The 16,025-nt window shown below is 36.3% G+C and overlaps 1 protein-coding gene across 1 annotated transcript; it reads left to right on the top strand.

The window, feature by feature from the left end:
• LOC104788462 (protein GAMETE EXPRESSED 2-like) lies at positions 10,465–15,740 on the top strand. The gene is given in 18 exon segments (XM_010514217.1): positions 10,465–10,598; positions 10,682–11,011; positions 11,080–11,427; positions 11,516–11,845; positions 11,935–12,141; positions 12,224–12,279; positions 12,356–12,497; positions 12,623–12,931; positions 13,007–13,131; positions 13,243–13,460; positions 13,555–13,782; positions 13,876–14,105; positions 14,193–14,431; positions 14,509–14,665; positions 15,194–15,339; positions 15,415–15,477; positions 15,480–15,511; positions 15,599–15,740. Coding segments are annotated over 18 exon segments (3,300 nt in total). The 5' UTR covers positions 10,465–10,531; the 3' UTR covers positions 15,672–15,740.

The raw sequence follows: 16,025 nt of genomic DNA, 5'->3' as shown, positions 1-16,025 counted from the left end.
TAAATACTTAGGCCTTGAATGGAGAAAGCATGTAATGCAGAGCAGATCAAGTGGTTCAAGCAGATCAAGCAGAATAAAAGTAGATAAAAAGTTTGGCAGTTCAAATGCAGATCAAGGGTGAACAGCATCAAAAAAGCTGTAGACCAGATCTGCACATATTTCTCCTGCATTTATCACAAAAAGACAAAAAAAATGAACTGCACACAGTTCATCTGCATTAATTTTTAAAAACAAAAAATTTCTTGAATGGTAACTTAGTGATAGGAGGACTACACTAAAGGGTGATCTGCTATTTTCTGTCTTTCCATTCAAAGTCTTAGATTTTCTATAATAAATGGTTGCGCTTTTTGACTATAATTGGTCCCAAAAAAAACTAAGTATAGTTTTAATTAAATTCGATAAGATTCTACGATACATGTAATTTTAAGGCTTTGTGTATACTTTTACATGAGATTAATTTACTCTTGTTAAAAGTTAGACCGTAAAAAAATTCAGTATATAATAACACGCGGATGACATTATTAAGTCGCATGACATTCGTTAGCAGTTAGGACTTAGGACCATAGTCGTCCTAGGTACTAGTTACTAGGTTAGAGAGTGGTCTCTCTTACATTGTCTACAAGACTACAACTTGTTATTTTCTTCTTCTAATATTTGATACAATCAAACATACATATTCATAAGAGACCCCAAACAAACAAACAAAAAAAAAACCTTAGTAAATGATTCCATCATCTCTACCGTCACGAACCCGTCATTTTCATATACATTACTTTGCATTTCATTTGTCGGCATTGCACACGTAAGTCCCCGACACGTTGATGCTACTATCAATTTTTTTGTATTAGGAATTTATCAAGATAATTAATACACAAACAAAATAAAAACAGAGTCAACGGATAAAGTCTTCATTAAATAAAAACAAACAATAACAAGAAAAGCCTAAACCTAATTAATATTTTATTAATTTATAATGATATTAATTTATCTATAAATTAGTAACTATTAATTTATAGATATATTTTAATTGTTTATTTTTTTTTTAAATTATGAATTGAGATACTTTTAGCAAAATCAAATTAAACTTTCCGATGTTGTAAATTTTATGGTTTAGGAATTGAACTTGTAATATTTAGAAAACATTATTAAAAATAAATTACAAATACTATAAACAAATTGACTTATACACATGACATACATAAATTCAAATTTATGAATAATAATATCAGTTCTCCTATTTGTATAATCTGTCAAATTATCAAATTATAAATAATGCATTTCTAAAAAAAAAAACTTTAAAATTTAGCTATTTTTATGATATGTTATAAAATATTTTAGAGATATCATTATAGTTTGAAAATACAACATTACAATCATATATATAAAAGTAAGGTTTTGGTCTCTCTTTATTGGTTTATTTCCATTTAATGACTTTTAATTTTTTTTATTTGCTTTCTAATTGTTTAAAGCATTTAAACAATATTTAAGACCCAATTAACACAATACATTTAACTCACACATTAAAATCATATATATAAAAGTAAGGTTTTGGTCTCTCTTTATTGGTTTATTTCCATTTAATGACTTTTAATTTTTTTTTATTTGCTTTCTAATTGTTTAAAGCATTTAAACAATATTTAAGACCCAATTAACACAATACATTTAACTCACACACTAAAATAAAATTATAACTGAAAATAAAATAAATTATACATTAATCATATTCCACTACTTAATTTTATTCAAACACAATAAATTATAATTGTAACTCTCATTATTCTATTCTAAATGTAACTTACACTAATTCTTATCATATAAATAAGTATTTCTCTCATTCTCTCATTCTCTCATATTAGGATTCTTTTACTTTATCATTTTCACATTTTCTCATTCTCTCATTCTCTTCCACAATACCTCAACTCATTTTTTTTTTTGATTTCTTATTTTTGTTGTATGGGTTACAGAGAACCAAATGAAAATCATTGTAAAATTTTAATGCTAAATTTTAATTTTAGAGATTACATGATATATATTTACATTGTTTTATTTTAAAAAAGTCATCTCCATTTTATCTAATTTGGATTATCATCTTATAAGTAATCATTCTCTCCTTCTCTCCCACCATATCAAATGCTGTTATATCTCATATGTGTTGTAAGAGTTTGATTCTATAATTTAATTTTGAAAGTATTATATATATTTAACATTGTTTTCAATTTTTAAAATTAAGTTAATCTTTGGAATTTTTATTGCATTTCATATGATTTTATAAGGTTCCACTCTCTCCTTATTGGTCCATCTAGCATTTAATTTCTAAAAAATTATATTTATTTTTAATTAAATAAATATGTGATAATGTGCATTAATCTATACATTAAATCCACACTTTACTACTAAATTGTAACTGAAATTACATAAATTATGAATTGAATTTTTCTATTCATTTTCACTCAAACACACTATAAATTATAATTGTAACTCTTCTAATTAAATTATTTTAGAAATGTAAATTGAAATCATATAAATAATCATTCTCACATCATCATCCATAAATTCTAAGTTTTCTTTGTTTTGTTTATGTTCTTGCATGATTTCAAAACTCATGGTAAGAGTGTGATTATATATTTTGCTGGATTTATCTTATATTTTGTTCAATTTTATTTCTTTTTTTTTTTATTATTGTATTTCTTCCTTTCTTTTTTCTCTTCTTATTATTTTCAATTACATATGTATAATAAAAAATTGGTGACTGGAAAAAAACAATTATCGATGCAGATTCAACAACACTAATTTCAATCAAAGCCCAATGAAAGAATCAAGCTAAAGAAATCATCTTCATACATGTATATATATTTTATTTTTAAAGATATGTAATGTTTTAACAAAATTAACTATTATAATAGAATTATTAAATCAAAATTTTTAATTCTCTCTTACCTCCAGTTTTTTTTTGAGAATTTGTATACTCATCATTATAGTTAGTACTTGTGATCCAAAATATAATTATATAATGATAATTATAATATTTTTAATTCAAAATTTTGTAATTTAATGATTTTCTATATAAAAAAAAATTTGATATTCCATTTCTAAAATTTTACTACAAAGAGAAAATCATTAGAATTTAACCTAGCAATATAGCTTAAATTAAGGTGAAAATAAAAGAGATTTGAATAAATAAAGTGTATTATTGACATTTAAGAAATTTGTTTATTATATATGTATTTTTAAGGAGAATTTTAAAAATACATCTTTTTCAATACCATTTTAAAAAACTTTACTAAAAAAATCTTCTCAGAAAATTCTCATAGTTTGATTATTACATAACCCAAAATAAATTAACATAACTAATACAACAACCCGCACATGATATTAATCTTTGCAACAAATTCAAGGAAGAAAACTCTAACAACCCGCACATGATACAACAAATTCAAGGAAGAAATCTCTCTAAGAAATAGATCTAAGCTTTGAAAATAAAGAGAAAGGATTTGGATCTCTCGAACTGGGGTTTTGATTAAGAATTATATGAGAACTAAATAATTGTATTAAGAATTGAATGAATTACAATGGGGATGTCTCTCCTTATTTATACATGTCTATAGATTACATAACATATTTACTTTCCTTATTGGGCGAACTAAAATAAGGTAAGTTTCCTTATTTTCTCGACTCAGCCGCCCAGCGAAGTGGAAGGCGGTTCTTCTTCCTCAAGGCTGAGACTTTCCTTATCCGAACTGACTCATAATAACCTAATTAACCATTTAACCGGATTTCCAGTTAAATGATCGAATTATTCTTTCTGGTTTAGATCGGTATGTCGGAGGTGCTAAATCCCGCACCAACAATTAGTCCCCCCCCAGTTCTGAATGTTCGAAAATTAATTCGAATATTTGAACTATGAAAGGAAATATCCGATCTAAACTATAAAGAATTTCAAAATTGGAAAAGCCTTAATTTTCGCCCTGATATCGCCGCAAATTCTCAGAACGACACGTGTCGTATGCTGTCACATCTGCTAGACCGAAAATCGAAGGGTCGCGTAGGTCATGATTGCTCTCGTAGGGTTGTCGCCCACTCAACTCTATATATATTCCTTTGTCTCTCATTGTTTCTCATTTTCCGCCAGCAACGAAAAGGTAATCTGCTTCGAACTCTCTTATTTTTAGTTATTTCAGTTATCTTCCGCATTCTCCGAACTCAGAATATGGCAAGTACGTCGGAACCAGTCTCTTCGCCAGAACCCAAAGGTGGGCAGGTAATCCGTCGCAACTCCAGACGCAAAACTCTCAACCCAGATCGTGTCGCGCAGATCGGGGAATCAAGTAGATCAATTTCCGAAGTCCCACCACTCCTAGTTCGCTGTTCGGCAGGAGCCTCTTCTTCGCAGGTGAATCCTCTGATATCGTCATCAGTTCGTCATGGTGAGGAAAACACCGAACTGACTCAGGATGTACTTTCTCAAGAAGAAGACCGATTCCTGCCCCTAGGAGTCTCGATCGAGGACATCGATCCCTTGTTAGACCATGAAGGACGAATTGGAGGCGAGAAGAGTTTGAGTTCGCCCACGACCGTGAACGACATGTTGAACTCGTGCGGTTTATTCAACAGCAACGTCACAATTTTGATTCCTCGCGAGGATCAACGCCCTTGGACCCGGAGGGGTATATATGCCTGTACGAGGGTTATTTCATCGAATGCCGCCTCCTGTTCTCGATCCCAGAGTTAATTTCACTCTACGCTCAAAGACGCATGATAGCGATCTGCCAGTTTGTCCCTGGAGCCATTTGTAACTTTATGGCTGCCCTTACTGTTGCAGCCGAAGTCGGAGTCAATATTGGGGTTCAATGCTTTAAGCAATTTTCCAACTTTAAGTTGTCAAAGAGTCTGCACCGCTGGGAAGTGAATATGAGGTCGGCGCACAATTTCCTTATCGGTAAAAGAGTGAACAAATTCAAGAAGTGGATGGACCACTACTTTTACGTCCGCGTTGATCAGCACTCATTCGTTAATCCGCTGGGTTTTTTTCGGAGAGTGTGGAATGAAAATCCTGGTAGACTTTATATTTCAAGTACATTTTAATTGACTTCGGCACCTCTGACCAGTTTTAACTTTTTTGTGTCTTTCTTCCAGATCGCCCATTTTGCGCAACGCGTTTAGCTTCAGACTATCATCCCGTTAGGAACGCTTTACTGTCTGGAAGAGATCGTCAGTGGGAGTTTATCACCCGCATTCGTGTTGAGACAGTGATGGGCAAACCCAGGACAAATTTCCCAAGTTTCGCGAGTTCACTGGGGCGAACTGCAAAGCCATCCGGTCCACGCGTCGTTGAATCCGACAGTCTATAGATCGTTCGCCGAGAAACTCAGGCTGCCATTGAAGCCGACATCGATCCGCCGCAGGGTCGAACTGATGATAATCCCATCTCGGACCAGATCGACATCGATCCTACTCGAGCCTTGGAAGAAAATGTCGACATAGTCGAAGTCGCGGAAGGAGATACCCTTCCCCTCGCTTTAGGGAATGCCGATCCTTCGAACGAAGAACATGATTCCCCTCGCTCAGTCTCTGTGCCGTGACCGGTAGTTAACCGCAAACGCTCAGCCGAAGAGGCCGGATTGGAATCCGCCGATCGATTCTGCCTGGAAAGGAGGAATGATAAGACAGATCACTTCTCTTATCATTACTTCGGCGACTATCCTTTGGTGACCAACCGCGATTTAAAGATTTCCAATCGAATCCTTCCGTCGGCGGAGGAACTGGAATTTAAGCAAGCGTTCCTTGACGTTGCTGAATCTCTCTTAATGGTTTGCTTTATCACTCTATAATTTGTTTAAAATTTTGTGCGGACGAAAACTAACTTACGTTCTCTGAATTCGCAGACTGCCGCCAAGATGAATTTGCTGACTCAGTTGTACGACAAACGAGTCAAAGCCAGCAAGAGGTCTGTATTGGAGCTCGAAAAGGTGAAGGAATGCACGGAACAAATCCGAGCTGCCAGCGAAGCTAAATACAAGAGGATCAAGGAACTTGAAGCTCTTGTTGCCGAAAAGGATGGTATCAACGCTGAATCCGAACTGAGGATTGGTGAACTGAACTCCCGGGCGCTTACTCTTGAAGAAGAGAAAATTGAACTGCAGGGAGCATGCAACGAGCTGAAAGTCCAACTGGACTTTGAAGTTAAAAGACTTCAGCGGGATCGTTGGGAGAAGGTGGAACGAACAGCGAAGAAAGCGCAGACTCGACTAGATACGGTCAGGGCCTGTCTAGTCGATCAGTAGAGGATTCTCCCCCTGGAAGATCTGTTGAACCAAGCTACCGGAGTGCAGGAGACTGTACAACATCTAATGGGAAAAGGGGCCGTCATTCCCAAGGAGCGAATTGAGGAAATTAACAAAAACAAGGCCGAAACCGAGGAAGCTATCAAAGGGATCGAAGTCCTCGATCTAAATGAAAGCGATCTCGTCATGTCCCCGGATCANTGAAAATACTGGAGATCTTGACTCAGTTCTTGATGTGTGCCTTCAATCTTCATACGCAAAATCAATAACGGGTCAGTTCGAAGCAAACGAATTTCAGTTTTCTCACGAGGGAATTTTGGTAAAAAGAAAGGAAAAGAAGAAGGTGGCGGTTACCTGACGAAAAAAGGCGTCGTCCTCGGCGATTTCAACGTCGTTGGCGCGCCTGTTGATGTAAAACGGCTTAATATTACCTGGGATGAAATCAGCAATCAAGGCAGGATCCACGTGCGTCGGCCTCTGATCTGATTCCCTTCGACATTCATTGCAGTACGCAATGAGACATGGCGGTAAAGCCGAACCCAGGTAATATCCCTCCGACATTCTCTGATCTGATCTGTTGAACCAAGCTACCGGAGTGCAGGAGACTGTACAACATCTAATGGGAAAAGGGGCCGTCATTCCCAAGGAGCGAATTGAGGAAATTAACAAAAACAAGGCCGAAACCGAGGAAGCTATCAAAGGGATCGAAGTCCTCGATCTAAATGAAAGCGATCTCGTCATGTCCCCGGATCAGCTTGGTTATGGACTTCCCCCGGTTCGATTCGATTGCCGAACCAAGCTGATCCGGGGACATGACGAGATCGCTTTCATTTAGATCGAGGACTTCGATCCCTTTGATAGCTTCCTCGGTTTCGGCCTTGTTTTTGTTAATTTCCTCAATTCGCTCCTTGGGAATGACGGCCCCTTTTCCCATTAGATGTTGTACAGTCTCCTGCACTCCGGTAGCTTGGTTCAACAGATCAGATCAGAGAATGTCGGAGGGATATTACCTGGGTTCGGCTTTACCGCCATGTCTCATTGCGTACTGCAATGAATGTCGAAGGGAATCAGATCAGAGGCCGACGCACGTGGATCCTGCCTTGATTGCTGATTTCATCCCAGGTAATATTAAGCCGTTTTACATCAACAGGCGCGCCAACGACGTTGAAATCGCCGAGGACGACGCCTTTTTTCGTCAGGTAACCGCCACCTTCTTCTTTTCCTTTCTTTTTACCAAAATTCCCTCGTGAGAAAACTGAAATTCGTTTGCTTCGAACTGACCCGTTATTGATTTTGCGTATGAAGATTGAAGGCACACATCAAGAACTGAGTCAAGATCTCCAGTATTTTCATATGAAAAGAGGCAGGATCGATCGCCAGCTAAGGACTCTCGAATCCAAGATTGCCTCTCTTAAGGCCCAAAGAAAAAGGACTACCGATTTGCTTGATGAGTCTGAACAGAAATTTAGAGCGCTGGAGACTCGTTCCGAAGATTGGGAGAAAACTGGATTGCAATTGTTGTGGCCGATGCCGAAAAGACTCAAGACGAGTGTTCGCGAAGTCGCTGCGAATAGCGCATTAGTTCGGCATTAATATGCTTTGTGTAATCGTTGAATAAGACTTCACCGCACTATAGCGAGCTGATTTTAAATGTCTACTTTGAAATGTTTATTGTTTTCTAAAGCAAACTTTTGGTTTTTAATTTGTTTATTGTTTCATAAAAATGTACGAGAGGCGAGACGTCTCCCGGCTTACACCAGACAATTTTTGTGTTAACCGATGGTAGAAAACATCGGTTCAAATTGCAGCAATTGCCGATTTGTTTGTAGCGAGATATGTTTAGTCGAGGGGCAAGATATTGGGCTCGACTTATCTCCTTTGCTTTAGTTCGGGATTCGGACTGCAAAATTAATCTCTGGGTTCGGCTGACCATTCCGTCCGAACTAAAGATTGGGTGCGAAATAAATACTTTGGGTTCGGCTTATCCCAAAAATTGAGAGATCGGGTGCGGAATAAATACTTTGGGTCCGGCTTATCCCTTCATGAAAAGATCAGGTGCGAAATGGAAACTCTGCGTTCGCGCGGTCTCTACCATATTTAGTCTTAATCATATTTAATTATTCTTACTTTATTTGACAACACTCTTAGTACATATATTTTCCATTTATACGGAATGTTAACTTTTGAAAATGTTTATAGCTCTTACTTTGGACAGAGTCCCACATCGGAAGAATACATCAACTTGGTCGGTTTTGTTTTGGTATAAAAGAAAGAGGCATTTGTCGAATGAAACTTATCTTTGCGCTTGGGGCAATGACGCAGCTAGTGAGGTTCTAACTGAGGCGCGTCTATTGCTGGTTGAAAACTATTTCCACACCCCCTCATAGGTGTAAAAGCCTTTGAGAATTTCTGGAAGGGCTCCCTTCGGGGTAAAACCCTACAATCCTCAGTTTAAATTTTGTTTTCTCAACTCATGGTATTGTTTGTTTGTCTGAAAGCTATATAGGGTCAACTAAAAATTTATGGAAGAGCTCTCCTTGTTGCAATGGTCGTAGCTATAGCACCGTTAAGTCAGCAACGAACCTTGTTATGCAAACAGACTTACAATAGTGGTAGAGGCCGAAGTCATTACTTGGCTCTTCAAACCAATAAAATAGGTTTCTGGATTGGTTTGGGTTTTACTGTTTTAGTCTCTTGGCCTGGATTTGTTTTGAAACCGAACGTAAATGCTAATAGGAAAACAAACGTCTTCTGTGGTGGTTAACACTGTTTCAACCCATTGATTCGATCAGATGAGATCAGATTATGTATATGATGATTACATCATATTCTCAAAACAAATGTTCATCATACAAGATATGTATATGAAACCAAACTTTAATGTGCATATTAAACACTGTAAACTGAGTCTAATGTTGCAGTGTAATTAACTGAATCTTGTTAACGTTTTTGTCACTTTAACAATGAAGATAAGTTAAGACGTCTACATGTATCATCTATGCCAAATTTGACAACATTTATGTACATATAAACAAGCTCTAAATTGTGGTCCCGATTGGTAGCCTACTTTTAAGACTTTAAAAATGTTTAAAGCCATAACAGTCTTTTTTTACCAATCAGATTTTTATGGCTTTTATTTTTTTTTTAAGTTTTGAAAATCACATTTTTTTTTTTATTCTTCTTTGTTTTCCTTTTTTTTTTTAAAGCGTCAAATTCATGATTTAAAACAAAACAATTTTTAAAGAATTTTTTTTTCACCCTTTTATATTTAAAAGCTCTCCAAAAGTATATATAAATATTTTACATATTTTATTCTTATAAATTAATTATTCTCATTTTATTCTCTTTCTTTTAAGACCCATTTCAATAATAAATTTTATTTTTTATCATCATCACTAATAATACTATAAAAGATTTTAAAAAATTCATCATTAATAAGAGAATAACATTCAAACAATGCATTGATTAGTGGCTAATGGATTTTTGACTGCTCATATAACTACTCAATAGAAAAAAACATTCAAAACAATTAAAAGACACTATTGAAATTTGCTAGAATAATCAATCACCAAAAACAAAAGAAAAATAAGAATATTGTTAGCGAAATTTTATATTGATTATTGGTATTATTACTATCTTTTAATTTATTGTTGAAGTGTATTGTTACCGAAATTTTACATTGACTATTGGTATTATTTCATATTTGATTGATTAATATTTTTAAAATTTTTAATTTATCATTAATAAAATTTATTTTGTCATTAAAATGTTAGATAAATTAAGTTCTGACATGATCTATATTTATTATTAATACTTATAATTATAATAAAAATAACAGCTACAGCTTTAAAAGTTGTTGGTAAACAATCAGATTTTAACAGTTAAAGTTTCTATAGTCAAAATATCTATAGCCAAATTTTTTGCAGCTAAAATATTAAAGTCAAAATATTTACCGCCAAAATTAACAGTTGTTACCAATCAGGGAAATTATAGAGTTCCAAATGTTGTGATCGGAACTTAACTTCTAAATCAATAAACCCTTTTTTCTAAAAAGAATAACTGATAAATCAAACGGTTAATATTGCACTAATGACACGTGTTCCTTTTTCATCCATCGATCAAAACCCAAAATGAAAAAAAAAGAAAAGAAAAAAAAAGTAATTCAAAAAACCCACAAAAATCAGAGCAGTTGGCGCTTTCTTCCCCAAAGAAAACATCAAATCGACGATACAGTTTCTCTCATGTAATCAATGGCGGTCAAACTGTTAACTCTCTTCTTCTTCTTCTTCAGTGCGATCTCAATTTCCCAATCCACAGGTTCGTTTCTGTTTTTCTCTTCACTATCACTAATTTTACTCGGTCAGGGTTTTGAATTTTAGAATGTTTTATCTTGACCGTAGATGAAGAATCTGGGCTACCGAAATTTACATTCAGTTGGTCAGATGATAAGAGCAAGTTCAAATCTGGTGAAATCGCTGAGATTTCGATCAAAGTTCTGGGGAATTTCGAAAACCATGGGTTAGGTCAGAGAGCGTTTAAGCCCACAGTGACTGTAAACGGCAGAGTCGGCAACAGTTCGTACATTTCTGGGGTTTCGCTAGATCTCGGCGAAGATATTGGAAATTGGAAGATTTATTTTACTCCAATCATGGTTGGGATCTTCAACATCGTTATAGACGAAGATAATTTCAAAGTGTTGGATTCGTCGCTTCATTTCCAAGTCGAAACAGGTTTCTTTGAGTTTTTTTTTTTGGATTACTAGTAATCAGAGATATTTTACTAATAAATTTTTGTGAAGGGATGATGTACCCATCGGTATGTGTTGTGTCTTGGATGGGACTAAGGAATGTGTTTGAAGCCGGGATGAATGCATCGGTTTTGATTCTTCCCAAAGATGCGTTTGGGAATAACATTTCGTATTCCGGGAAGGAGATTGAGTTTCAGGGGTGGTTTTCTTTGTCTCTTCTTTATGAGAATGGTTCAATTGCTACTAATAATAATCTTGATCTAGCACACGTTAGATGGATTGAATCTGGCTATATCTCCATTGAGTTTCTTCTTGTGATTTCTGGAAAGTTCTTGTTGCTTGTTGACAAGGATAGCCAGACATTGACTGGTGGTCCATTACCACTTGAGGTTAATTCAGGTGATAATTGAGTTTTGTTTCCATTACCACTTTGTTTCTCATGTGGATTATAAGATCGATGAGCCATGTTTGTTGTTTTCTTGAGCAGGACCTTTGGATGTTTCCAATTGTGTGAGTTTATGGAAGTCAGAGCTAAACACATGGCAGATATTTTCTAAAATGGACATCTTTTTACACCAGAGAGATCCATTTGGAAACCTCGTTTCTGGTTTTTACGAATTTGATGCTGATGTGGTTGAAAAAGAGACGGGTTTGTCCATACCGGTATCAGATTTCCAGTTTGAGTATGTAGAGCCAGGGATTCAGTTGATGTCTTTTAGCCTGTTTGAACCAGGAAATTTCTTGCTTACTCTTTCTGATATGAAGCAGCACAATAAGAGCATCTCTGGTATGCCATATGCATATACAGTATATATAGGTCAGTGTTTGCCTAATGGTGTATGATGTTTGCTTTAATTTTTGGTGAATCTTCTCTGCAGTACTCTTCTTATATTTTTTTCTTTACAGGTTATTGTGATGGATCAACAAGTATAGTAAATGGTTCAGGGATCAATGCTTCTATTGCTGGGGAGTCTCTTCGCTTCTCTATTTACTTGAAAGATGCTTATGGTTACCCCTCGTCAGTCCAAGTGGATAGACTTCAGGTCAGAATCCTACTAGAGGCTGATTCCTCCTTTATTCTGCCAACCATACAGCCAAGAGACACCCTCAATGGTACTTTCGTTGTTCTGCCAACCATACAACCACAAGCCACGATTTCTTCACTTGTGGCTTATTTTGGCAAATTATTTAACAGGGAGTGGATCAAGTTACCAAACTGCTACCCCCTTGTATGAGAAACATGGCAGAAGAGTAAGAAGACTCTCTGCATATGTGCTTATGCATACCTGATTAGGCCTAGACACTTAAGGGGAGTTCTTTCTTGCAGGCTTCAGGTAACCTAGCGACTCAAGCGAGTATTTTTGACGTAACTTATACTGCAAAAAGGAGTGGAATCTATAAAATTCTTATATCATCTGGAAACATAGTCCTCAATGGAGGCCAGCCTTTCATCAAGGAAGTATATGCAGGTATCATGCTCCTTACCCGAATCTAGACAACTAGATATATTTCCATGTTTAGATAGTGTCTAGTAAATTGGAAAATGCCCATTCTCCTTGTTTATGAGCACCACACTCACTTTTGCTTTTCTCAGGTGAAGTTAATGTGGCGGCGTGTAGTGTGACCCAATTCAGTGGAAAAGTGCCAAAGCAAATCAAGAATGAAATTGTGGTGTTGCTCTTGGACGGCTTCTACAATCCTGTACCGTCACAACCATCCCGTTTGAAGTTGGACATCACCTCAGCTAATACATCAAGTTTCACTACATGGGAATTTGTAGATAATAATGATGGGACCTATACTGGTAGTTATCTGGCCATGGAGGTGGGTACTTACCACATGTGCGTTTCCGTTGACAATAAACATATCCAACCTTGCCCCTTTGAAGTAAATGTGTACAGCAGTAAGTCCATTACTTTTCTTCTTTCACACCATGATTCTTAATTTGCTTGTTTTTGAGATTCTGCCATGATTTTAGATGGATACTTTCCAAGAGCCTATGATGATCCAGTCAGTGTATGGGAAGATGAGTCAATATCTTTTAAACCACTGGAAAACGACTATTTTGCTGGCGGCAATGCGAGCATGCTCGGTTTCTCACAAGTGAGGATCGAAAGTTGCATTACTTCTATGTTTTGCAGATAGTTAAATCATCTGACAGTAGCAAAATCTTTGTCTGTAAACTGTGGTTTTCTATTTGTTTTTGGATGTTAGCCAGGTCATGGTTCTCTTCTCAGAGATGGAAACGTGCTTAGATACACGCCAGTCAAGGACTTTTCAGGAAACGACTCCTTTCCTTATACAATAGCTGATATAAATGGAAACTTAGCCGCAGCTACAGTCTACATCTCTGTTCTTACTGCTCCTCCTCAGTTTGTCTCATTTTCCGGCGGATTACAAGCAACTGAAGATCTTATTAGTCCTAGATATGGGCAAGCATTCTTCGTCTTCTCTTGCTTAAATTAGTTTATCTTACTAATACTCCAATTTCAGCTATAGTAATCCTGTTCTTGAATGTTATTACAGTGGCTTCTCCGGGTTGCAGATAAGCTACTCAGACCTGTCAGAGAACATTTCAGTAACAGTACAAGCACTTTCAGGATCGGTCATTCTATCTCCAATGCTGATGCAGTTTAGACTGCCTTCAAGTGGAAGACTCTCAGTTAGCAATGGAGGTGAAAATGGAAGGCTCTTAATCTTAGAAGGACAAATTGGAGTTATCAACCCCGCACTTCAGTCGATTCAATATCTGGGGTATACATATATGGAATCATAGATAGTTATTATTGTATTACAAGAGTTTCAAATGCCACTCTCATTTTTGTTCTTTGGTCTTGTCTGCCTCAGAAATGAGAATTTTGCTGGTGTTGATTCTCTTCGGCTGTCCACAAAGAACAAGAACGGGATCAATCATCTGGATGTTCCGGTTTTTGTTGAACCTGTAAATGATCCGCCGTTCATTAACGTTCCTCAATATATAATGCTGGAGAGTAACGGGAGTGAATCACTCATCTTTCACCCGGAAAGAGACAAGTTCAACTTTTCAGCTGGAGATCCAGATCTTGTTCATTTCCCCGGTAATGCTAACAGTTTACAATACACTCTTGATCACTTTCAAGCTAGTAACACATTTCTCTTTTTGACTGTTGAAAGCAAAATTTCAGGTGGTGATTCTCAATTTTTAGTAACGTTTTCTGTGGAAGTCACTGACGGGTTTCTGCTGACAAACTTACCATCGGACCTGATAAACTCAACAGAACTGAAGTTTAAAAACATGTTCCAATGGCAGCCAATTCAGACATACGCCGCTATCTCTAAACATGTGAATGTTAAAGCCAGTGGGATCAGGTTTCGTGGAAATATAAAGCAATGCAACGACCTCATGCAACAGCTGCTCCATCATGTAAAGTCAAATTCTCAATCTTTCAATAAGATGTGTTTGGTTTCTCCTGTACATTGATCACCATAAATCTTGTGTAGGGAGGGGAGAATGGTGCGGTTTTGACCCTGAAACTGAGTGACATGGGGAACTACGGGTGCTACCTTGACTGCAACGAGAGAGTTTCACTGCCTTTACACGCAGAGGCTCACGTAAACCTCATCAGAAAGAGACCATTGAGTTCCCTTACAGCTCACGGTACGTGAATGAAATACTTTGACTGGTTTCCGTTCGGTTTGGTTTACTCGGTTTCTAACAGATATATTGCGAAATACTAATAGAACTTTGTGTAGATCCACTTCGATTTGGTCTTGGTTTGGATTTGGTTTTTAGTTACATAATCTCAAATGATTCGATTTGGTTAAATCTGGCTCTGACTTGTTTGGTGTTTTTTAGTCTAAATCGGTTTAGTTTTATTCATTGTGAATATGAGGATCATGTTAAACATCGAACGTAATAAGGAGTATGATGAGTAGTAAAATGTTTTTTTTTTCACAGTTTGGTTTAGTTTTCGTTGCCCAGCTCTAAGGCTCTAATTATTCCTTGGGTTCATAGTTTGAACGTAATAAGGTGTTAGATGAGTAGTAAAATGGTCTTTTCATAGTTTGTTCGTTTCTCCAAGCTGAAACCACTTTTGGGATTTGGTTTGATTCAGTTTTTGTTGCCCACTTGGCCACCTCTAATTCCTTGGGTTCAAAGTTTAATACTTATGTCGCTTGGTGGCAGTTCTAGGATCTATGATTGTGATGGAGTCGCTCGTGGTATTCACTCTCGCTACTCTGCTTCTGTTCTTCACCTGCAAATGCGCGTTTCTTCTGGTACACGAGAGAAGAAGAGAACATTGTGCCCACAAGAGTTTACAGCAACCAACAGTAAACAAAAAAAACTCAATCTCTCTTGTGTTTTCTTACAACCATTTGTGTCCATATTAAACCGTGTATGAATAGGACAATGCCGAATTGTTAAACGGCAATATTTCAACAAGAACATTCGCTGGTTGTCTCCCGGAAAGGAGTGTATCTGGAAACGCCATCATACTCAGAGGTATATATAATAGGGGGAAATCGTATAGTTGGTATAATTAATCTCCCTTCTTACATAGATAGTGTGTTTTGTTTGTTTGGTATATAGAGACGTCGCTGAAACTTCCGGCAAGCAGAATAAGCAGTTGTCACCAGATATTAAACAGTTTTATGCCGTTTGAGGTAGAGAAGGGTAGAAGTTGATGAAACTGAGCCATCAATATATATTACAAAAAAAAAAAAAAAAAAAATCAATTAAGTAAGTAATCTTTGGAAGAAGTGTCATCGAAGGGGAATGGGCAAAAGAGATGCATTAACCAAGAAAGCCAGAGAGATTGCTATTAAGACAACAAAATCATGCTTATGTTGTTTTGTTGTAAATGCTCATTAATTGATTCTATAGAATTACCTTTTTGGTTAGCTACCAATGCAAATTCAATAATATCAGATAAAGAGATATACAAGTTGATTTGTAATTCCTATTTTGATCAGAGAAGATTAATGAAAAGAATTGAGAGAGAGAGAGAGAGAGAGAG

Source organism: Camelina sativa, chromosome 5, assembly GCF_000633955.1.
Source record: "Camelina sativa cultivar DH55 chromosome 5, Cs, whole genome shotgun sequence".
NCBI classification, from domain to species: Eukaryota; Viridiplantae; Streptophyta; class Magnoliopsida; order Brassicales; family Brassicaceae; genus Camelina; species Camelina sativa.
Note: the sequence above shows the minus strand (reverse complement) of the source record. Positions and strands in the feature narration are given on the sequence as shown.